The following is a 25,098-nucleotide window of genomic DNA, read 5'->3' as shown; positions in this document are numbered from 1 at the left end:
ACAGACGATGCTGATGATTTCTCTCCAGGCTAATTATAACGCATCTTCAGATGGTAATACTGATGTATGCGGTGTAAAGGCTGGTTATCTGGGTGTAAAAGCCTTTGAATGTCTGTTGCTGTTTTTCTCCACGGTCACACTGCAACATCCAGAGCAGCATCAGCAGCAGCAGCAGCAAAACAGGTTTCAACTAACGCATCTAGTTACACCGAATTAACCAGAGCGTCTTAAAGAGACAGCAGCAGAACCACACTACAGCATACTACCGCACACATCACATGGAAACAGTTTAATTTCAAGAATACTAAAACTAATAAAGTGTATTTACAAAAAGATGTAAAAAAAAAAAAAAAGAGAACAATATTGTTACCATGGTAACAGTTTCCGCTAAACTACGATAATACTAATTTTATACAACAAAACTGTGGTAACTTGGCATTAGCTATCATTGACATTAAAATAATACAATGACACATTGTTTGAAGGAGATCCCATATTCATTTATGATGGTTTTACCGTAGTAACTATAGTAAGGCGTTTTGGATTGTATGAAACTTAAAGACTTAGTTCACCCAAAAATGAAAATTCTGTCATTTATTACTTACCCTCATGTCGTTTCACACCCGTAAGACCTTCGTTCATCTTCGGAACACAAATTAAGATATTTTAGTTGAAATCCGATGGCTCCGTGAGGCCTCCATAGGGAGCAGTTAAACTTCTTCTTTCAAGATCCATAAAGGTACTAAAAACATTTTTAAATCAGTTCATGTGAGTACAGTGGTTCAATATTAATATTATAAAGCTACAAGAATATTTTTGATGTGCTAAAAAAACAAAATAACAACTTATTTAGTGATGGCTTATTTCAAAACACTGCTTCAGGAAGATTTGGAGCACAAATGAATCTGTGTATCGAATCTGCTGTTCGGAGCGCCAAAGTCACGTGATTTCAGCCGTTGGCAGTTTGACACGCGATCTGAATCATGATTTGATACGCTGATTCATTTATGCTCCAAATCTTCCTGAAGCAGCGTTTTGAAATTGGCCATCACTAAATAAGACGTTATTATGTTTTTTTGGCGCACCAAAAATATTCTTTGCTTTATAATATTAATATTGAACCACTGTACTCACATGAACCGATTTAAAAATCTTTTTAGTACTTTTATGGATCTTGAAAGAAGAAGTTTAATTGCTCCCTATGGAGGCCTCACGGAGCCATCGGATTTCAACTAAAATATCTTAATTTGTGTTCCGAAGATGAACGAAGGTCTTACAGGTGTGGAACGGCATGAGGGTGAGTAATAAATGACAGAATTTTCATTTTTGGGTGAACTAACCCTTTAAGTTAGATTAGTTAATCTAGAAATCAGAAAATTTTATGAAATTTAGCCCTGGACTAACAAAAAACTGTTTTATTGGTATGAAAAGTGGGCTATATTGAATGATAGTCACAATGGAGATTTATTTGTGGAATATTCATAATGGCTCTATCATAAACAGTTAATTTATTGAAAGCAGAAACTGATGTAAAATTCTTGAGATACTCTGAAATTTATATATTGAGGATTGGGAGGACCAAATGTAAAAGTTGTGTAAAAAACACATTGATTATTCACTTATCTGATTATTGTTTTTTTTATTAACCTTAAATGTCTATGGTGGTTACATCCCTGATTCATCTGAAGGCTAATCATGATTTTTAACAACATTCAATGATAAAAGGGTTAATAGGGAGCAAAATGCAAAACGTCTTTCATCGACACTGTGTACATCGACATTGTGTAATGACACAAGCATAAAAGAAAACAGAGCAGTCCTCTTTAAAATAATCACAAAGCAAAAGCACTACATCATTTCTATTTTTCTGACAACACGCATGAAACCAGTGTTCCAGTTACAGCTCATTTTATTGCTGTATTATTAATTACAGTTCATAACTGACATCAGCCTCCATTTCATATTGAGATCACAATTTTGGTCATGTGTGAGGAGTATACCACTCCTTCACTCATACATGCATACTCAACTCATGTAAACATGCACTCATTTAAGTACAGTTTCTTAGGTCCATATTCTGTACATTCTGTTTTATATCCCACTCCACACTCATCAACACGCCAACACATTCTGCCTCGTCCGGTCTCTCAGTGTGTGTAGAGCGAGGCGGTGAACACAATGTCTCTGCGTATGGCTAGGGAGGCTCTTTCCATCTTGCTGCCCAGGACGGAGTCGCCTACAATGCGAGCAGCCTGTCTCACTTCCTTCAGGACCTCGTCCAGTCTCTGGATACAGCGCACGATTGTCCCTTCCTGCACATCTGTCAGCTGTGCAATCTCAGCAAACGGCTACCAAACACAAAAACACACCATCATCAATAAGAGGTATTGAGAAAGATGATTTCTAAATATGAATATAGTTTATCTTTGATCAGACTTTCATATTGTTGCATTACATAGATCTACATATTTGTACAAATTGTTATTATTACCTATATATATATATATATATATATATATATATATATATATATATATATATATATATATATATATATATATATATATATATATATATATTTGTATTAAGGTCATTAAGGTCAGGGCTCACCATGCCTCTTGCCCAGCAATACACAACCTCAGTCAGGCCAAACTTGAACTGGGCCACAAAGTCTTCAGCAGTTTGAGCTATCCCACAATCCCTCTGCAGCTCACCAATACGCTGTGCTACACAGAGTACTTGATTGATGCCCTAGGAAATCAAGAGAATGAGAGAAAGATTATATACATTATATTAAATATTATATAATTTATATTACATATACTACAATTAAAAAGTTTGGGGTCAGTACAATTTATTTTATTTATTTTTTGTTTGTTTTTTGTTTTTACAGAAATTAATACTTTTATTCCACAAGGATGCATTAAATTGATCAAAAGTGACAGTGAAGACATTTATAATAGATATCTGTTTCAAATAAATGCTGTTCTATTGAACTTTCCATTCATCAAAGAATCCCAAAAAAATGTATCACCATTTCCATAAAAATATTAAGAAACTCAACTGTTTTCAACATTGATAATAATAAGAAATGTTTATTGAGCAGCAAATCAGCATATTAGAATGATTTCTGAAGGATCATGTGACACTGAAGACACTGGAGTAATGATGCGGAAAATAACTTACGTTTTAAAATATAATAAAATAGAAAACAGTTCTTTTAAATTGTAAGAATATTTCTTAATATTACTGTTTTTACAGTATTTTTGACCAAATAAATGCAGCTTTGGTGATCATAAAGTCCTCTTTTGTATAATACAATATAATAATGATTTACTCATCAAATAATGTCTTAATGTTTTATTTTCAATTAGAAGTTTCTCTGCAAATATTTTTGTATGTGATAAATTGTCATTAATTCAATGGTAACACTTTAAAATAAGGTTCATTAGTTAACATTAGTTAACAATATTAGTTAACATGAACTAATAATGAACTGCACTCATACAGCATTTATTAATCTTTGTTAATGTTACTTTCAACATTTACTAATACATTATTAAAATCTTGTTAACATTAGTTAATGCACTGTGAACTAACATGAACAAACAATGAACAACTGTATTTTCATTAACTAATGTTAACAATACAGTAACAAATGTATTGCTCATGGTTAGTTCATGTTAGTTAATTGATTAACTAATGTTTAACTAATGAACCCTATTGTAAAGTGTTACCAATTCGATTAATTAACCTGTTAGCATTCCACTGTACCGCCCGAGGTACACATACCTTTCAAAAGAGATCAAAACCATGGATAAACTCCATATGGTTCAAGAACAACATGCAATTTACTTTGGGTATGCTTTTTTTTTAGGCATTTTAGGCAAATTTGACAGGGGGGTTAACTGGTATTTTAGGCAGTTAAATTAATTAAACATTTTAATTGATTGACAGGCCTAAAACATGTACAGTTTTGTATATTAGTCATAGTGAGATCTCTTAGTATAGCACTGCGTCAGTCTGTCTTGTCCTGTGCTCCACTCTCATTTCCATCTGCTGTCTAAGTGCTTACACAACTACAGCAGGGCAGGCAATGTAGTCATGCAGTCAAACTGCAGCTACATTACCTGTACGCCCATAACCTCGCAGTGTTTGACCAGCAAGAGCATTTTTGCATTGGTTTACAAGCCACTGTGTGCTATACAACTCTTGTATGCTTCTCAGTCTAGTGTCATGACTTATTCACTGTCCCTTTAAAGCAATTCCATGTTTCTGGACCGCTCGACAACACACACCGACATGTTCATCTGCGACTGCATCCCTTGCTAAAGGCATAAAGCAAAGCGGCCAGGCCACATTCACTACATTCTTATGCACATCTCTTGGGTGTTGACAAATTTTCATCCATCGATAAACATGACGACAAGCATATCTGATGCTTAATATTCTAATGGCTCAAATAAAATGCTTGATGCTTTTCAGATGAGTATAATGTATTAGGTTACTTATGTAATTCATACAATTTTCTCAGCTTTGGCCATCTGACCAATCAGAGTAGAGTAGGCTCTCAGAAAGGTGGGGTTTAGAGAGACCGAATAAGAAAAATAATGTGTTTTTTGACTTTGGATGCATGTAAACCTATTGTAGGAAACATCCCAAACAAACTTAAAATACATTTAAAATAGTATAATCAGGGAACTTTAATATTTTACAAAAGTTTAATGCTGTATTACATTGTAGGGCTGCACGATTAATCGCATGCTATTCTCACGCGCTTTTCGTCAGTAAAGCCGGTTCCCTGATTACCGCTAAATCGCCATCACCTGCTTTCAAATGAAGCGGCATTTAATAGACAGAGCCGTATATCACTGAAAAGCCACGCAATATCGCGTTCATATCGCAGATGAACTACGGCTCCGTCTATTAAAAGGCGCTCCGTTTAAAAACAGGTGATGGCGATTTAGCGGTAATCAGGGAACCGGCTTTACTGACGAAATGCGCGTGAGAATAGCATGCGATTAATCGTGCAGCCCTATTACATTGATATTTTAAATTTAAATTTAGTACATTTATTTTCCAGTTCTGGGATAAAAATTTTAACTATTTCCAGGTTTCCCTTGACCGTGGGAATTTGGTTGTGAGTAGAGAACTGCATTACCTCCTGTAGTGTGTTGGTGATGTGCGGGTCTATCTGGGTGTTTTGTGTGAAGACGAGGCAGGACAGCAGGGCGGCGCTCTCCTCAGGGGCGAGAGGACTCAGAGTGTTCTCAAACAGGAGTTCAGTCAGTAACAGCTCATGACTGCTGATCTGACACGCCACACGTCCCTTCAGCTGAACCGCCCCAGTGCTGTCCACATACTGCAGAGCTTCCAACACCTGGGAATATGGTGCTATAATGTTATCACTGACTGTTTAAAATATCCATGACATTCGCAAACATTTAATGTTGATATTTAAAGGTGCCCTAGAACTTCTTTTTAAAAGATGTAATATAAGTCTAAGGTGTCCCCTGAATGTGTCTGTGAAGTTTCAGCTCAAAATACCCCATAGATTGTTTTTTAATTCATGTTTTAACTGCCTATTTTGGGGCATCATTAACTATGCACCGATATATAGATTGTGGCCCCTTTAATTCTCGTGCTCCCCCTCCCCCGGAGCTCGCGCTTGCCTTGAACAGCATAAACCAAGTTTACACTGCTAATATAACCCTCAAAATGGATCTTTACAAGATGTTCGTCATGCATGCTGCTTGCATTCATCGGATCATGTAAGTATAGTATTTATTTGGATGTATTACATTTGATTCTGAATGAGTTTAAGGCTATGCTGCGTGGCTAAAGCTAACATTACACACTGTTGGAGAGATTTATAAAGAATGAAGTTGTGTTTATGAATTATGCAGACTGCAAGTGTTTAAAAATGAAAATAGCGATGGCTCTTGTCTCGGTGAATACAGTAAGAAACTATGGTAACTTTAACCACATTTAATAGTACATTAGCAACATGCTAACGAAACATTTAGAAAGACAATTCACAAATATCACAAAAAATATCATGTAATCATGGATCATGTCAGTTATTATCGCTCCATCTGCCATTTTTTCGCTATTGTTCTTGCTTGCTTACCTAGTCTGATGATTCAGCTGTGCACATCCAGACATTCTACCCTTGTCTAATGGCTTGATCATGGGCTGGCATATGCAAATATTGAGGGCGTACACCCCGACTGTTACGTAACAGTCGGTGTTATGTTGAGATTCGCCTGTTCCTCGGAGGTCTTTTAAACAAATGAGATTTATATAAGAAGGAGGAAACAATGGTGTTTGAAACTCAGTGTATGTCTTTTCCATGTACTGAACTCTTGTTATTCAACTATGCCAATATAAATTCAATATTTAACTCTAGGGCACCTTTAACACAATAAACCAGGTGAACACAGAATAGCACAAAATTTCAGTGACTATCATTATTGGCCAATATTAATGTTTTTAATGATCAATTCTTGTCCGATTAAGAATACTGGATGCAAATAATATTAGATCTTCTTTTTCCACAATTAAAACATTTACACTTTTCTGTCCCAGATTTCAAAAGCAATACATTATTATTTATTTACTGTACATATAATGAAGGTTTAATGTCGGATTTCACTTGAAACTTAAAGGGATAGTTCACCCAAAAAATGAAAATTACTTGATCATCCTCTTGTCGTTCTAAACCTGTAAGTCTTTCATTCATCTTTGAAAGATATTTTAATGAAACCTGAGAGACTTCTGTCCCATTGAAAGTAAATTCCATCAAAACTTTGATGCTTCAAAAAATTCATAAAGAGAAAGTTAAAGTAATCCATATGATTTGAGCGGTCTTCTCAAGAGACATGATCATTTTATATGATTGACCGATTTAATTTAGGTTTTTATTCACATATAAACTTTGATCAAAACATACATCAGGGCTCAACGCAAGAGATTTTTTCTACTGGCCAGTGGTTCAAATTTTTACTTGCCCTGAAAAATTTTCACTGGCCCCACTACAAAAATATATATATATATGTTTTATCATTTTTGAATCATTTATCCTTGTATTATAATAAATAAGGTGACACCAAAATTTTAAATACCAGTGAAATTTCACAAATCTCAATTCCAATTTCGATACCACAGCAAAAACTACTAGGCCTAACATTATTAAAGACAAGTAAACAGTCAGTAATAAAAGTACAAATAAACAAATTACAAGCAACAGCACAAAATTTCAAGAGCAAGAAGATGCGAAAGTATTCGCATGCTGTCTGAGAGGAGTTAAAATCGCTTAAATATATTTTAATTGGCGTAACTTAAAAATGTGCAAATGATAAACTTTTATGATGACGCAGCACTGCCCAACAGTGACAATTCCTTCTACTGTCCCAAGTGTCCTTCCCATTGACCCTGGGCCACTGGGCAGTCCTTATTGTTGAACCCTTTATATTACATTATATGTGAATAAATAAGTAATTGATGACAGAATTTTCATTTTTGTAAGGTACTTTTAAGCTTTAGTCTAAAATAAATGCTAAAAATATAAAAGGTTATTGGCAGGCCCATATATAATACTACTAATACTAATTAATAGACTTTTCATAGATTTTTATTAGTGAAATGTTTCTATGTTTATATATGAAACTCGTTGATGATAATTTCATAACTGCATGTCAAAGAACGTATTACTGCGCTACTGAAACATATTCATCTATATGTGGACATGCAGTGGAATGACTAGATGGACTGTAGATGAACTGACCTTGATTCTCTGATGGTACTCAGGCAGCAGGGTCAGTGACTGATCAGACACCAGGAACAGAAGCTTATCAAGCTCTTCCTGAACACTCATCCTCTCCTGTACACGTGCAAACTGAGCAAGATATTCACAGAGAGAGAATATGAAAATGACATTGAGGGAGAGCTATTACTGAGAGCTAATGAGACACATCCTTATTCCGCCCTACCACTGTCACACTCGATAAATGAGAGTCTGTGCACTTGGGAGAGTTACTGTGCCAAATTACTAAATATGGATGAGAAAATACAGGACACAATTGGATTAGAAATTACATTTTTTTTTCTTGTGTCTGCACAGTGGATTTGTGCGTGACCTAAATCAGCAGGAAAACACTGCCAAATGAAAGTCTGGGGTCAGTAAGATTTTTTTATATTTTTGAAAGAAGTCTCTTATGCTCACCAATGCTGCATTTATTTGATCACAAATAGTAAAAACAGAAATATTATGAAACATTATTACAATTTAAAATAACTTTTCCATTTGAAAAATGTAATTTATTCCTGTGATGGCAAAGCTGATTTTCAGCATCATTACATTTCTTATTATTATCAATGTTGAAATCAGTTGTGCTGCTTAATATTTTCTGGAAATCCTGATACATTTTTTCAGAATTTTTGATGAACAAAGCTCAAAAGAACAAAATTTATTTGAAAGAAATCTTTTCTAACATTATAAATGATCAATTATGATCAATTTAATGTGTCCTTGCTGAATAAAAGTATTAATTTCTTTCAAAAGAGGAAAACATTTTTACTGACCCCAAACTTTACAACAGTAGTGTATAAATGTGAAACACGAGTATGATAAACAGTCAGACCTGTTCAGTGAAGGTGGGCGAGTGGATACAGTGGAAGTCTTTTAGACAGTCCTGTAACACTCGTTGCCTCATCACTCCCTCCACCACATCCACACCCTTCAGGTGCAGGTCATTCACAGGGTCAAGGGTCGTAATGCCCCTCGGATTGGCCTCAGCCAATCGCAAGAGCTCCTGAGTTGCTGTAGAAATAGCCTGACCTGGTGGATCAAGTCTAAGAAGGGAATTTTCATTTATTCATTATCACAGTTCAACAAATGCAAATTCGCTCACAAATATAATATGACCAGATACACACCTGAAGCGTGGCTGCTGTCTTTTATTGTAGTTGTCGATGATTCTCTCTGGAATGACCTTGAGGGTTTTGGTTGTGAGGGCAGAGATGTCCTGCAACTTCAGTTTCTGCACTGTGTGACTGCAGGGTCCTACATACAGTTAGTTACACTGTAAATCAAACTTTTACAACAAAAGATGTTGAAAAAGTATGTGTGATGTTCATGACGACACTCTCCAACTTGGTGGTGATTTACTGCGTGTGTATATGTCTGCTTACCCTCTGGAATAAACAGCGCAGTGTTGTAGATGTGAAGTGAGACTTTATTAGACTGATTATCGCCCGCCGCCTCCTCATTACCCTTCTCACAGATAATGAGAGCGGTGAATGTACGATTTACTGCATCGTTGGACACCTGTGGGAGGAAATGGGAGGAAAGTGGAGAGAGAGAGAGAGGGAGGAAAACAAAAGAGGGGAGAGTGAAGTGAGATGTGCAACTTTTTACTTAATTTGTCCTCTCAGAAATACAGTGCTGTTCATAAGTTTGGGGTCAGTAAGATTTTCTTTTTAAGAAATTAAGCTTTTATTCAGCAAAGATGCATTAAATTGATCAAGTGACAATAAAGACATTTATAATGCTACAAAAGATTTCAATTCTAAGTAAATGTTCTTTTGAATTTACTATTCCATCAAAAAATCCTGAAAAGTTTTAAGCAGCAGAACTATTTTCAACGTTGATAATAATAAGAAGAAATGTTTCTTAAAGGATTAGTTCACTTCAGAATTAAACCGAAACTTCAGAACTGAACCACTGGGTAATACAAGAACACAAATGAGAAAAAACAATTTGGTAATGCATATTTTCATAAATCACTCAGGAAAAGAGTTAACATTCAGAATATTAATGCAGCGAAACAATTTGTAATAGCATTACATAATAGCATTTAGCCGTGGCTCATCTTACCCCACTCTCCCCTACTGAATATGTGAAAGTGTCAATGGTCATTGCTGCAAATCTGTGTTTATGGTGTTCATGACACCAAGTAAAATGTGTTTATTGTGCAAACACACACCTGTAGAATGACTCCCAGGGCGTTGTGGTGCTGGCTGTTGTTCACTATCACCACCCTCCCCACAGACAGAGCTTTGAGTCCATTTACTGACTCCAGCACAGCTCGCTGCCACACACACAGAGTGACATGAGTTTGCTGTCAGTAATGTGTATGTTACAAACAGAAACATTATTTACAAGGAACAGTGAAAACTATAATTATTTCCAAACAGCAATGGAGAATTTCTCTGCCAAGAATTGGTAATGGACAAATAATAATATTTGCCATTAAAAAAACATCAGTACAAATCAAATATGAAATTAATTTGAAATTAATCAAATTCAATAAATTAATAAAATGCAAAAAAAAATAATAAATAAAGTTATTTAAACTAATATGCGACATGAATAATACAAATATAATATTAATAATATGAATACATTTTAAATAGTGTACAGAAATAATAATTTTTCAACATTAAAAACAAATTTAGACACAAATGTGATCTGGTGGTCCTAAAAGCACTTGTTCCGTCTGACTGCTCTTAATTTTTTATAATAATAGAAATAATTCAATTAATTAAAATAATACACATATAAAAGATACAATTTTAATAAAATCTATAATTGTAATACACCATATATTTTTATGGTGGCTACAGTGTTGTTCATTTTTGTTCCCACAATCTAGCTAAATATTACCATAAATGGCTGTGTTTTGTTTTTTTTGTTTTTTTGGTGACGTTTTTGTAATTTGTCATTTTTGCTCACATCTTTGATGTTATACTGAACTTTAAATATTTTAACAATTTAAATCAGATTTAAATCAAGAGAATTTGTACAGTGTGTTCATATAAGTGTGTGTGTGTGTACCTGCAGGGTCTCTGTGGTGATGCACAGCTCTGTGATAGTGTGGTATACAAGTACACTGTGTTTATATAAGTATGTGTATGTGTGTGTGTGTGTGTGTGTGTACCTGCAGGGTCTCTGTGGTGATGCGCAGCTCTGTGATGGTGTGGTAATATGACAGTAAATCAGATAACTGCCCCTCTGTGTCCAGCGGAGGGAGAGAGGAGAGCATGTTTCTCAGCTCAGTTATTCTCTTCTCATGAGTCTGAGAAACACAAAGACAGAAATGACTTGGCTAACTGAAAGAATTTCAAAACATTTCATCACACACTTCATATTTCAGCCTTTTTTGTAAGATTGAATTACTGGGGCATGCAAACCCCACAGACATTTCATCGTCACCCAGGGGCTGGTGGGAAATGAGGCCGTTTACCTGCGTATCCCTGTGGTTCTCAGAAAAGCTCCTCCTCATCATGTCGGTAACCCTAAGGGCCTCCACACGGAGCAGATTTAGGATCATTGTGTAGGTCAGTCTGAACTGAGACTGCAGCACTGTTGGTTTCCCCTGACACAGAGGAAAATATCACACATTAATGTCATCTCTCTGTGCTCTTGAACATTTAACTCCATTTCATTTAAATCATCCATTAGCATTGATTAATTCATTGATTGCCAATAGTCGAGCTATTTTTAAGGGTATGCCATACATGCAAACAAAATAAGAATTGGCTTCAAAATATGGCAAATAATAGGAGACAATGCAAGGACGAGTACACATCGTGGCTCTTTATGCTCATCCAGTGTAATTAGAGGGGGGAAATGGAGTTGACATACAGCGAAGTCCAATCACCAGCGGCCCTTGACAAAACACTGTGCGTTATTACAGCATCAGCTGTTGTTGCCATGATGCCCATGACATGGAGCTGATCAGCACATAGATTACTGGCCCATCTGAGGGAAACTGCACCGATACACAGCCTGCATGAACCGGGTTACATGGCTCACTTGCCTCAATGTAAGTCTATGGGATTTATTTGTCTAATTTATCATCTTCCAGGTAAAAAAATAAATAAATAATAAATAAAAAAATAATTATAAAAAAAACTTAAAACAAACAAACATAAAACACTTAAATAAAATTAAAAAATGTTCCATTGGCAACTAAAGGAAACAAATAGGGGAAAGAAAAAAAAATGACAGAAGCACATAAAAGTACAATATAAATAAAAACAAAAAATTTTAATGAAAACTGAAAATATAAAAATAAAAGGGAATTCAAAATAATAATAAAATACCATAATAGTATGTACATAGATTATACTATAATATTATATAATTATAATATACTAAAATAACACTGGTTCCTAACTTTGAGTATAAAAAAAACACTACAAATCAGCTCAGAAAACTGTGGGTGCCATGTGGAGAGAAAAATGACAACAGTACTAGTGAATCCTGGTGAGTTTTGTGCTGGAATAACAGTGTATGGAGTCAATAAATCAGGGACAGGGGTTAATTGACTGAACAGCTGTGATTTGACACACAGAGAGGTTAAAACAGCTCCAGCAGGCTGGACACTCTAATGAAGAGGAGCCCATTTCACCCACACTCAATCCACAAGAGGATGACAGAAGTGCACTCACAGGCTGTGGGACTCTAAAAAAAGACCAAAGACGTTTGTATTTGGCTCCAGAGTGAACAACCAGACTGAGATTTACAAAAAGGAGCTGGGAAAGCCTAGTGGAATTGAGGGAGTTTAAAAGTAAAAAAGGGGGGTTTAGACAGTCTTCTCACATTTTTTCAGACAAATGTAAATATCTAATCATGTCCAAAATGTATGCATAAATGTTTACTTATAACTTTCTTATCATTATTTGTGATAAATATGTTGAGTGGTGGAAATTATTTTTTTTACTTTTCATGTTTCTCAGTTTTAGAAATCTTGCATAGAATCATCAGCATTGAGGCCTCAGACATGACCTGTAGGTGTTTAATGAAGAGTGCAGTACTGACCAGCATCATGGCATGGAGGTCTCCCATATCATGAACTCCAGCCTTACAGAGAATGATAACAGTCCCCGTAGCATCCAAACCTCTTCTGCCAGCACGGCCTGCCATCTGAATGTACTCACCTACTCACACACACACACACACACACACACACACACACACACACACACACACACACACACACACACACACACACACACACACACACACACACACAGTTTAGTACTGTGACACTCTGCTGTCATTGTAAGCATCACACGTTGGTGTAATCTTTTAAACCAAACCAAAATATGCATTTATATAGATCAAACACTTAGAAATGAACTCACACTGAACTCAAAAGAAATTAAAATATTATAGTTTGCGTAAGGAAAATGAAGTGAATTTTGACCATTATTTCCATGGCAATTAAGCAACAATTAAAATAATCATAAATTTAGTACAACAAATACTACCACGTACACAATCAGTACACTATCATTGAAATTTTGGGGGTCAGTAAGATTTTTTTTTTTAATAAATGTATACTTTTGTTCAGCAAAGAAGGATTAAATTGATCAAAAGTGACAGTAAAGTTGTTGTTTTTTTAATAAATGCTGTTCTTTTGATGATTTCTATTCATCAGAGAATCCTGGAAAAAATGATCATAGTTTCCACAAAAATATTAAGCAGCACAACTTTTTTTGACATTGATAATAATAAGAAATGTTAATATATATCACAATGATTACTGAAGGTGTACACTGAAAACTGGAATAATGGCTGCTGAAAATTCAGCTTTGCTGTCACAGGAATAAATTACATTTTAAAATACATTAAAATAGAAAACAAATGTAATAAAAATTTCACAAATCACAATATTACTGTTTTACTGTATTTTTGATCAAATAAATATATGCCCCCCCCCCCTTCTTCTTTTTTTTTTGCATTACAGTAATAAGAATGTTTGTTTATTACAATAGGTTACTGATAGGAAGTTTAATTGTGTTTAACTGTCATGAACATAACATTACAGTGCAAAACATCTTAATATTCCTAAAATAAGCTTCATTTTCTTTCATGAAAATATGTTTCTTTTGATTTTGGGGTGAAACATGACCCAGATATGTACAGTGGATACGGAAATTATTCAGACCCCCTTAAATTTTTCACTCTTTGTTATATTGCAGCCATTTGCTAAAATCATTTAAGTTCATTTTTTTCTCATTAATGTACACACAGCACCCCATATTGACAGAAAAACACTTTTTGTTGACATTTTTGCAGATTTATTAAAAAAGAAAAACTGAAATATCACATGGTCCTAAGTATTCAGACCCTTTGTGCTCAGTATTCAGTAGAAGCACCCTTTTGATCTAATACAGCCATGAGTCTTTTTGGGAAAGATGCAACAAGTTTTTCACACCTGGATTTGGGGATCCTCTGCCATTCCTTGCGGATCCTTTTCAGTTCTGTCAGGTTGGATGGTAAACGTTGGTGGACAGCCATTTTTGGGTCTCTCCAGAGATGCTCAATTTGGTTTAAGTCAGGGCTCTGGCTGGGTCATTCAAGAACAGTCACGGAGTTGTTGTGAAGCCACTCCTTCATTATTTTAGCTGTGTGCTTAGGGTCATTGTCTTGCTGGAAGGTAAACCTTCGGCCCAGTCTGAGGTCCTGAGCACTCTGGAGAAGGTTTTCGTCCAGGATATCCCTGTACTTGGCCGCATTCATCTTTCCCTCGATCGTCCTGCCCCTGCAGCTGAAAAACACCCCCACAGCATGATGCTGCCACCACCATGCTTCACTGTTGGGACTGTATTGGACAGGTGATGAGCAGTGCCTGGTCTTGGTCTTGAGGAGAGGCTTCCGTCGGGCCACTCTGCCATAAAGCCCCGACTGGTGGAGGGCTGCAGTGATGGTTGACTTTCTGCAACTTTCTCCCATCTCCTGACTGCATCTCTGGAGCTCAGCCACAGTGATCTTTGGGTTCTTCTTTACCTCTCTCACCAAGGCTCTTCTCCCCCGATAGCTCAGTTTGGCCGGAAGGCCAGCTCTAGGAAGGGTTCTGGTCGTCCCAAACGTCTTCCATTTAAGGATTATGGAGGCCACTGTGCTCTTAGGAACCTTAAGTGCAGCAGAAATTTCTTCAGGCAGTTCCTTTGACCTCATGATTCTCATTTGCTCAGACATGCACTGTGAGCTGTAAGGTCTTATATAGATAAGTGTGTGGCTTTCCTAATCAAGTCCAATCAGTATAATCAAACACAGCTGGACTCAAATGAAGGTGTAGAATCATCTCAAGGATGATCAGAAAAAATGGACAGCACCTGAGTTAAATATATGAGTGTCACAGCAAAGGGTCTGAATACTTAGGACCATGTGATATTTCAGTTTTTCTTTTTTAATAAATCTGCAAAAATGTCAACAATTCTGTGTTTTTCTGTCAATATGGGGTGCTGTGTGTACATTAATGAGGAAAAAATGAACTTAAATGACTTTAGCAAATGGCTGCAATATGAAAAATTTAAGGGGGTCTGAATACTTTCCGTACCCACTGTATATGTTATTGATAAATGTTTTGTAACATTTTCCCAAATATTTCATGAATATTTTGTCTTCGATGCAAACAGTGTACTATGACTTCAAAAGAGGCCAGCTATACTCTCTCTCTTCCCTTTTTTATATACACTATTATTAGCATAAATTATTAGAAGAGATTTGAACAAACTCAAGCATCTCTCACACATACATCAAAGGCCTCCTGCTGTCTTTCCCTAGTCTCACTGCAGTCCAGTGCACAAACATCTGCACTACCCCAGCATAATTAATCTGCTCATTCATTAGAGACAGCTAATTCATCAAACACCTGGTCATCGGCAATGTCTGTCTGCCTGTAGCGTCTCTGCCAACAAGTACATGTCTATTGTTATGATAATACAAAATAATTATAATTTTAAATTAGAATAACTGCAACAGTCATGCCAAGGTGATGCAAGTGAGGGTATATTTAGACATTAACGTCATCTAAAGACAAGCACACCATTGTTTGTAATATAAGGCAGTAAAGGAGATGTGTTTTTACCTGGCAGCAGGTTTCTGAAACCTGTGCCGTCATGTTTGCGGATGCTGTCGAACACAACAGTTCTGGCTGGCATGTTCACACCCATTGCAAACGTCTCTGTAGCAAACAGCACCTTAAGAGAGAAAAAAATGTAACTAACCAACTCCCTCCTTAATTAAGTTTTCTTCAATCAAATAAAGCTTGAATAAAACAAGTCCATAAGACAAACCTTTACTAAACCTTTGGAAAATAGCATCTCAATAACCTCCTTCAGGATTGGCAGGATGCCGCTGTGGTGAACACCAATCCCTCTCTTCAGCAAATCACGCATCAACAGGATCTGTGACGACAAAATTACACTGATAAACACCATAACTATGACTTTGAAGGTTTCAATTTACACATACTGTAAGTCCATATGAGTATCATGGTGAATGTCGACAAGGCCAAATTATTTTATTTTATTTTTTTGTTGGTGCAATTTTTGTATAATCCACTTAGTTATTATTAACACCTGCACCGCTCATTTTTTAATCTACCAAGAATTTTGTAAAAGGATAATATATATTTTTGGTTTTCATATAATTTTTCAGTGAATTTTTCAAATAACATTTTAACATTTTTATTAGGTGTTTTAACTACCACAGGGTATCTGCAGATATGAACAAGTTAAATTTAAGACTTTTTAAGACCTTTTTAATACCACTTTACATGAAATTTAAGACCTAACCTACGATGGAAACACACACATTATTTTATATGTGTGTGTATATAATTGTTATTATTAAAGTACCTGCGAAATGTACTGTAAAATGTAATTTATTCCTGTGATCATTTTCAGCATCCTTACTCCAGTCTGCAGTGTCACATGATCCTTCAGAACAATTACAATTTGATTTGATACTCAAGAAACATTTATGATTATTATCAATGCTGAAAACAGTTGTGCTGCTTCATATTTTTGTGGAAACGGTGATATTTGTTCGTTTTCTTTGAAAAACAGGAAGTTCAATAACAGCATTTATTTGAAATTATATTACATGTATTTATCAAATATATTATTTATTAAAATATATTCTGTAACATTTTAAATGTCTTCACTCTTCACTCACTTTATCACTTTAAAGTAGATTAAAGTATTAATTTTTGTATTTTTTAAATCTTACCAGAAATGTTTAAATTGGATTTCCACAATTTTAAGCAGCAAAAACTGCATTTTAACCTTAATAATATAAATAGTGAATGTTTCTTGAGCAGCAAATCAGCATTTCTTAAGAATCATGTGATACTGAAACTTCTCTTTGTAAACAACAGAATTAAAAATCATTCTAAATGCAATTTAAACATCACAAGCAAAGTAGCATTTACAGTTAATCGAAAATGAAAACACACACCTGCTACAGCAAGCATGCTATATAATTAAATCACAGCCGTTGCAAATTATATATTTAATTCCCAACACATTCATAAAAAAAAAAAAAAAGTTACCGAACACGTTTCAGCGCTGATTCTACTCGCATTTGGTGCGTTGAGCCATTTGAACTCTTTTAAGGACCGTTCATATGTCGCGTCTAAAAACGCATGGAAAACGCGTCGGCGCCGCTTTCTTCTTTCCAAAGCGCTCGGGCGCTGCGGTGGCGTCTGTCGTTACTACGCAACCATGAGACGCGCTCTCCATGACGAGTTTGTTTCAGCAAATGATATATGGATTACCAGCACCGAAAATCACTTTCAGTAGCTTTGCCACGGCAGATTTATTTAAAAATGTGTATCCGTGTACAACTCTGATCAGATATTCCTACATCTTTGCTGAGCTTTGTCCTACAGATGGCGCCGCGCAGCGCTGGACCATTCCGTCGGTGACGTATTAGAAAACATAAAACATACATAAAACATTTTCGCAGTAATTTTACGAACGCACCCACAATAGCCTAGTTTATGTACCTGTTCGTTTTTTTAATAAAAATGACTAAATGAAAAAAATTAAGACTTTATAAAGCCGTGATAAGACTTTTTAATACTTTTTAAGGGTCTTAATTTTCCCAAAATTGATTTATCACCTTTTAATACTTTTCAAGACCCCGCGGATACCCTGTACCATGTACTTAAAAAAAAAACATTAGCCACTTTGTTTTCCAGATATCTGCAATGAAAGGGGTTGATTTGTTTTGGGGAAGTATCCCATTTAGAGCAAGAGCCCAGCCAACTTCAACCTTGAAGAAGCTATGTATCTGTGTATGTGTGATAATATTTTTGTTACAGATCCTGTATTGAAGAGGTGGACAAAATGGTGCCCGGAAACACTTATCTTATTACTTTGTGCCTAAAACCAGGGTCCTGGTATCAGCTGTATAATAGATGGAGTGACTTGTTTTCCCTGACAAAGACCATATGTGGAAATGTATCTATTTCTTAACCAATCAGAATCATTCAACCTGAAGTAATGACGTAGCTTAGTGACCTGTGTAAAGTATAATTGCTGTGAGTGTTGAGTGTTGAAGCGGACTTCTGCTGATGAAACTGCAAACTATCCTTCAGTAAATTTTTCTTCAATTTATTTTTCTTTAACTCAGTGACTCTGGTCACTGTCTTTAACTGTAAATTCCCCTACAGCATTGTCAAGTAAAAAACTCTTGGCAGACCGCTACTCTGGACCCAAATCTACCTGCGGTAACTGTCGATCGGCTCCTCTCAGCCTGGTCAGGCTCTTCTGGAGGAACGAGTGTATCTCGCTCTTTTCTATAGAGCTGGTGAGGTCCAGAGAGGTCAAAGAGCGGGCGTTTTCATCACAGCGTGTCCGAGAGAACGTGAACGCCACCACTGGAGTCTGCTGCCTCTGAGACAGATAGTTCAGCAGCGTCTGCCACACTGATCGATCCTATGGGAGAATGCAGAAAATAAAAACACTTGTTTTTGGAAACCTTAGGAGACCTATTATGTTCGATAATCGGTTTAAAAGGAAATGACAAAAGGTACAGACACTGACCTGACTGGCTGTTGTGTTGTGCTGTGATACATTTTTTGCGCCAAAAGATTGTGCATGTTTACTTGTGCGTTCCTTCTTGGCTTCCACCGCGGCATAGTAGCTGAAAAACAAAACATTGGTTTCAACTTAAATGAATTCACAGGAGATAGTTTTGAAACACTTTCTTTAAAAGTCCATCTACTGCAATGATAGCCTAAAAATATTAATCTAGGTTTCTTGAAGTAAAAACAATTTAGTATTATACACCATTTTCAAAGCTCTTTCTGACTTTTTCTGTTTACTAAATGAATATATTTAAGTTGACATTTTATCTTAATTACAGATGAGCTAAAAATGAGCTAAAATGTAGAAACAATCAATCAAGCAACTATATGAATGCAAACACATTACAATATTAATCGATTTATTATTATTATTTTGAAATCCAAGTTTATGGTCTATATTTTAAGTTATCTATAATTTTATTCATAATAGCTATTCTAAATTGAATTTTTGACCTCTACATATGAGCACAGTTTACTGTCTGTCATCAGAGCAGGCCAAGTTACTGAATAACTGAATATTGATATTTTTTCATGACCCATTTTTGCAGCTAAGTTGCAATAAATGATCTGGAGAGACTGGGAAAGAACTTTGTGTAGTGAAAGTTTGAATTTAAAACGCACACTACCATTCAAATGTTTGAAGTCAGTAAAATTGTTTTTAAAGAAATTAATTCTTTCATTCAGCAAGAATGCATTAAATTGATCCAAAGTGACATTTATAATGTTATAAAAGATTTCTATTTTCAAAAAATTATGTTCTTTCTAAAGAAACCTGGAAAAAGTGTATAATGGTTTCCACAAAAATATTCGGCAGCACAACTGTTTTCAACATTTATAATAATAAGAAATGTTTCCTGAGCAGCAATTAGCATATTAGAATTATTTCTGAAGGATCATGTGACACTGAAGACTGGAGTAATGATGCTGAAAATTCAGCTTTGCCATCACAGGAATAAACCCTATTAAAATGTACCCTTTAGTGAGGAAGTTTCCAATGGAGTCCAGCAACAGGAATAGCTCCTTCTGAGTCTTGGTGCTGTTGCCGGTGTAAAGATGGTGCTCTAGAGGAACAGGCCTCTTAACTGTGCTGATAACATAGATGTGCCGCTTCTTGATACGCCTGAAGACAGAGAAAGCACAGTATGATCTACACAACCTTAAAGCAGGATAAAATTCAGTTTAATGGCTTTGATAATACACACACACCCAATCCATTCACTGAACTCCACTGCGTTAGGCACCGTGGCACTCAGCAGGATGATGCTAACATGCTCTGGCAACATGATGAGCACTTCCTCCCACACCACTCCCCTCTGAGAAACAACAACAGCATATGAAATCTGAATGCAGCAAAGAGAAAAGCATAACTGAACTAGATTTTTTTAGTGGATTCATCACCTCTGCATCATTGATATAGTGAACCTCATCAAAAATGACCCATTCCAAATCTCGAATGACCTCGGACCCGTTATAAAGCATAGATCTGTTAGGAGGAAAACATACTGATTAACAAAGATTGTCAAAAAATTCATACATATGACAAACTATGAATTATAAGTAACTGACATGGCTTTCTATTGTATAATCACCTCAAAATCTCAGTGGTCATAATAAGACAAGAGGCTTCAGGATTCAGCTGGACATCTCCAGTCAAGAGTCCCACGTCACCAAACGTGTTCTTGAAGTCCCGGAACTTCTGATTGGACAAGGCCTTAATGGGGGATGTGTAAATGGTCCTGTCAGGAAGAACAGTCATATTAGTGTGGGCCATAAATCTAATGTCACAGTAAGGAAAGCAAGTAAGCAATCAAAGAATCTTAAACATAAATAACACTGTTCTCACAAAAATATTAAGCAGCAGTTTTCGAAATTGATAATAATAAGAAATGGTCAGATTTATGATGGATCATGTTACACTGAAGACTGGAGTAATGATGCTGAAAATTCAGCTTTAACATCACAGGAATAAATTACATTTTAAAATATATTTAAATTGAAAACCGTTCTTTTAAATTGTAATAATATTTCACAATATTACTGTATTTACTGCATTTTTAATCGAATAAATGCAGCCTTGGTAAGAATAAGAGGCTTCTTTTAAAAACATAAAAAGGAAAGAATAGAGAAATAAAATGATGCAATCAGTAGACATTGGGTCTCACATACACACCTTGTCATGTGTTTCTGGGAAAGTGCAATTGCGTATTCAGCCACCACGGTCTTGCCTGCTGAGGTGTGGGCCGCAACAAAGACAGAGTCATGAGCTTCAAGTCGGAGAATAGCCTGCTTCTGAAACACGTCCAGCTCAAAGGGATACTGAAAAACAGAAAAGCAACCCAAATAAACAAACCGTTATTTTAGTGAACTCTTAAAAATCATGTGCATATACTGAGTTCTGACCTTGAAGGCAGGATCAGGGATACGTTTGTAGAAGTCCTCACAGGGTGAGGTGATGTCCACAGGAATGGCCCACTTCTTATTGTCTCCCTTGTCTTCTTCCTGTGGTTTCTTCTTTTGTTCAGTCAGACTTACTGTGTTCGCTGGAGGCTGAGAAGGAGAGTTGCCCGAATCCTGAGGAGTACATGTGTTTAAGAAGAACATATCTTGAAAATGACAAGACAAACACAAAAATGTTGGGCTTTCAAATAATTAAGTATTCTTTCTCAAAGTCATACACACTTTAATTCCGAGGTCCTCTAAGCTGTTAGTTCTGGGAAGTTTAACAGTCTCCTCTTTGTGTGACACTCCCTCTTTCTCCTCTGGCAAAGCGTCAAGGACATCATCAAAAGTTGACAGGAGTGACAGTAGGTTCACCTCACTCTTCATGGTTCTGGCTTCTAAAAACATTAAATGAACACGTTTTTGCATAGTAATGCACAACTTAAAGTGGGATGATGACATGGTCCAAATGCGGAGAACAATATAGAACCAAACCTTTGTCACTGAAGTCCATACCAGCCTTCAGCCCTGGAGGAACCGTCAACAAATCTAAGACAAGAAAAAAAAAAAAAAAAACATTTCTTTTTCCCTCTCACACACTTACAAATGATTGTGTACTAACAAAACATAACTGATCACCAACCTTTCTCAAAGTCAATGTCTTCTTCCAGCTCTGACTTTTTCTTAATCTGCTCTAATGTCAGTTCTTCCATTCCACCTGTACAAAGGACAGAAGAGTTTAAAAACTGGATAATATTTAAACAGATTTATGAGACATTTATCTAAATATGAACCACCGCACCTGGCAGAAAAGGATAGTTTGTGTTACTCCCTCTCAGACTCTCTGACGGAGGTCCAGGCTGTCTTTGTAATGAAAGGGAATTTTTTGCAGACAATGCTGTGTCCTCTAATAACACCTGGCATAATGAAAAACAACAACAACAACAATTTATTACATTATAAATGGTTGCATTATATTATAAAGAACATTTACTGTGATGTCCAGCAAACAGCAAAAATAACGATTGCTTTACATTGACAGCTTTCCATTGGCTAGGCAAACAAATAGTCCTGCCTCAAACTGACACCACTGGTTGAGTGAGATGGCGGCATGTTAGGACATTCAAATAAACAAAGCAATATTTTTATGAAATAAGAGTTTCTTTGCAAAATCAACCTAGTGTTATTTTAATATTATTCACATACAATTATTCTATTTATTAATATTTTGATCACATTTTTTAAATATATAATTTTTTTGTTTTTAAGTTTAATTTTTTGTAATTTGGTTAGGTGCTTTTGTGCTTTTTAATAGTTTTTGTATTAAAATATTTTTATTTAGCTTTAATTTATTGATAACACTTTACAATAAGTTTCCATTTGTTAACATTAATTTACCACATTAATGAACATGAAATAACAAATACATTTATTAATCTTAGTTAATGTTCATTTCAATATTTTCTAACACATTAATCAAATGAAAAATTCTATCGGTTCATATTATTTATTGGACCTGAGCTAATAGTTGTTTATTTTATTAACAAACATTAAGAAAGATTAATGAATACTGCAAAAAATATGTTGCTCATTGTTCGTTAATGTTAGTTAAAGGTGCCCTAGAATTAAAAATTGAATTTATCTTGGCATAGTTGAATAACAAGAGTTCAGTACATGGAAATGACATACACTGAGTCTCAAACACCATTGTTTCCTCCTTCTTATATAAATCTCATTTGTTTAAAAGACCTCCGAAGAACAGGCGAATCTCAACATAACACCGACTGTTACGTAACAGTCGGGGTGTACGCCCCAATATTTGCATATGCCAGCCCATGTTCCCAACATTATGAAAGGCATTAGACAAAGGCAGGCAGTAACGTCTGGATCTGTGCAGAGCTGAATCATCAGACTAGGTAAGCAAGCAAGAACAACAGCGAAAAATGGCAGATGGAGCAATAATAACTGACATGATCCATGATATCATGATATTTTTAGTGATATTTGTAAATTGTCTTTCTAAATGTTTCGTTAGCATGTTGCTAATGTACTGTTAAATGTGGTTAAAGTTACCATCGTTTCTTACTGTATTCACGGAGACAAGAGAGCCGTCGCTATTTTCATTATTAAACACTTGCAGTCTGTATAATTCATAAACACAACTTCATTCTTTATAAATCTCTCCAACAGTGTAGCATTAGCCGTTAGCCACGAGCATAGCCTCAAATTCATTCAGAATCAAATGTAAACATCCAAATAAATACAATACTCACATAATCCGACGCATGCATGACGAACACTTTGTAAAGATCCATTTGAGGGTTATATTAGCTGTGTAAACTTTGTTTAAGCACTGTTTAAGGCAAGCGCGAGCTCCGTGGGCGGAGAGCACGAGAATTAAAGGGACCGCACAGCATAAATCGGTTCATATTTAATTATGCCCCAAAACAGGAAGTTAAAAAAATTAATTAAAAAAAATATATGGGGTATTTTGAGCTGAAACTTCACAGACACATTCAGGGGACACCTTAGACTTATATTACATCTTGTAAAAAAATGTTCGATGGCACCTTTAAAGCATTAACTAACATGAAGTAATTAAATTTTATTGTAAAGTATTATCATTTTATATATATTTTAGTAATTTTAGTACTTCAGCTTAAACTTATTTCATTTAGTTGCCAACATTTCTAATTTTTGTTTAAGTTTTACTTATTTTATTTCAGCTTTATTTCAATTAACCAAAACATCTATTGAATATTAAGCTGGGATAGGAAAATAAACAGAATGTAGTAAATGTTTGCCAGTGTTACCTCAGTGAAATCCAGCAGCATGCCAGTGGTGGGATCTCTGACCACAGACAGACCAGAGTGCAGTGGAGAAAGGGAGCAGCGCAGGAGAGAGTCCACCTCTTTTTGCCTCTTACTTATCCTAAAGGACAAATTTGTAATAGACAAAACTGATTAAAGATATAAAATTTATCTTGCAAAGACAAATGCTATCTTCTGAATATGTCTCATTTCATACTTAAGGAACTTGTGGAAGGCATCATCTACATCATGTACGGGGAGCCAAGCAGGATCTCGCAGAAAGCGCTTTTCTACCTCTGTTTTTAAGTCCAGACATGTAGGAGGAAGCCCGTGAGGGAGCTGAAATGAGAAAGATTACAGAATGTTATACAGAATGAATACAAAATCTGTTAAATATAAATATATAAGCTCACACACATGAATACTGTTATTATTTTAGTATTAATAAATGACTAACTGTGCTGTGCGGTGGCAGGGGTTTGTTTTTTGGCAGTGGGTGTGTGATGAGCTCAAATCTCCCAGAGCAGCCCATCTCCAGCAGAGACAGGGGCAAATCATCAGGACCAACTGGGGGCAAATCTACAGACAGAAGAGAACAGCAGTTCATCAGTACCACTGCAACTAGATGCAAATACATACAAAGTCTACAATCTGTCGTGACACCAAAAAGCTCATAAAACCCATTGGACCATTACTGTCAGATGTACTTTAAAATGTAGTTGCTGAGTTGGCTGTCATATGAGCGACTTATGACACAAAGCAGCTAAATGCTGATCTAGCTGCTGGTGATATTATTATACTACGACAGGAAAACACGCAGAATTACTAATAAAAACAGTACTAATGTATATATTTCATACCTATTTTGTCCATGATGTTACTCTGCAGTTCTTCAGTATCAATAAAGTTTCAGTCCAGCAGGAAGCTGCGCAGAACTAAAGCGACGGATATTATTA

The 25,098-nt window shown here is 35.7% G+C and overlaps 1 protein-coding gene across 2 annotated transcripts; it reads right to left on the bottom strand.

Annotated features, from left to right (window-relative positions):
• Positions 1–1,665: 1,665 nt before the first annotated feature.
• Positions 1,666–25,068, bottom strand: skic2 (SKI2 subunit of superkiller complex). 2 transcript variants are annotated; one of them, XM_067411309.1, is made up of 29 exons: positions 25,003–25,068; positions 24,600–24,721; positions 24,360–24,481; positions 24,146–24,263; positions 22,135–22,249; positions 21,976–22,050; positions 21,828–21,881; positions 21,573–21,730; positions 21,294–21,464; positions 21,064–21,209; positions 20,483–20,629; positions 20,292–20,376; positions 20,100–20,206; positions 19,867–20,013; positions 18,850–18,949; positions 18,529–18,741; positions 16,093–16,203; positions 15,885–15,996; positions 12,827–12,945; positions 11,247–11,378; positions 10,941–11,078; positions 9,987–10,091; positions 9,193–9,328; positions 8,938–9,064; positions 8,643–8,853; positions 7,787–7,897; positions 5,162–5,380; positions 2,611–2,751; positions 1,666–2,348 (listed from the first exon to the last, which is right to left on the bottom strand). In XM_067411309.1, exons 1-29 carry the CDS (start codon positions 25,013–25,015, stop codon positions 2,148–2,150), a joined length of 3,756 nt encoding a protein of 1,251 aa, XP_067267410.1. In that variant the 5' UTR covers positions 25,016–25,068; the 3' UTR covers positions 1,666–2,147. The 2 variants fall into 2 exon arrangements, with proteins under 2 accessions (XP_067267410.1, XP_067267411.1); XM_067411310.1 differs by lacking the exons at positions 1,666–2,348; positions 2,611–2,751; positions 5,162–5,380 and adding an exon at positions 5,472–6,281.
• Between the last annotated feature and the right edge of the window lie 30 nt (positions 25,069–25,098).

This window comes from Chanodichthys erythropterus, chromosome 15, assembly GCF_024489055.1.
Source record: "Chanodichthys erythropterus isolate Z2021 chromosome 15, ASM2448905v1, whole genome shotgun sequence".
Taxonomy (NCBI): Eukaryota; Metazoa; Chordata; class Actinopteri; order Cypriniformes; family Xenocyprididae; genus Chanodichthys; species Chanodichthys erythropterus.
This window is presented reverse-complemented; position numbering and strand designations above follow the sequence as displayed.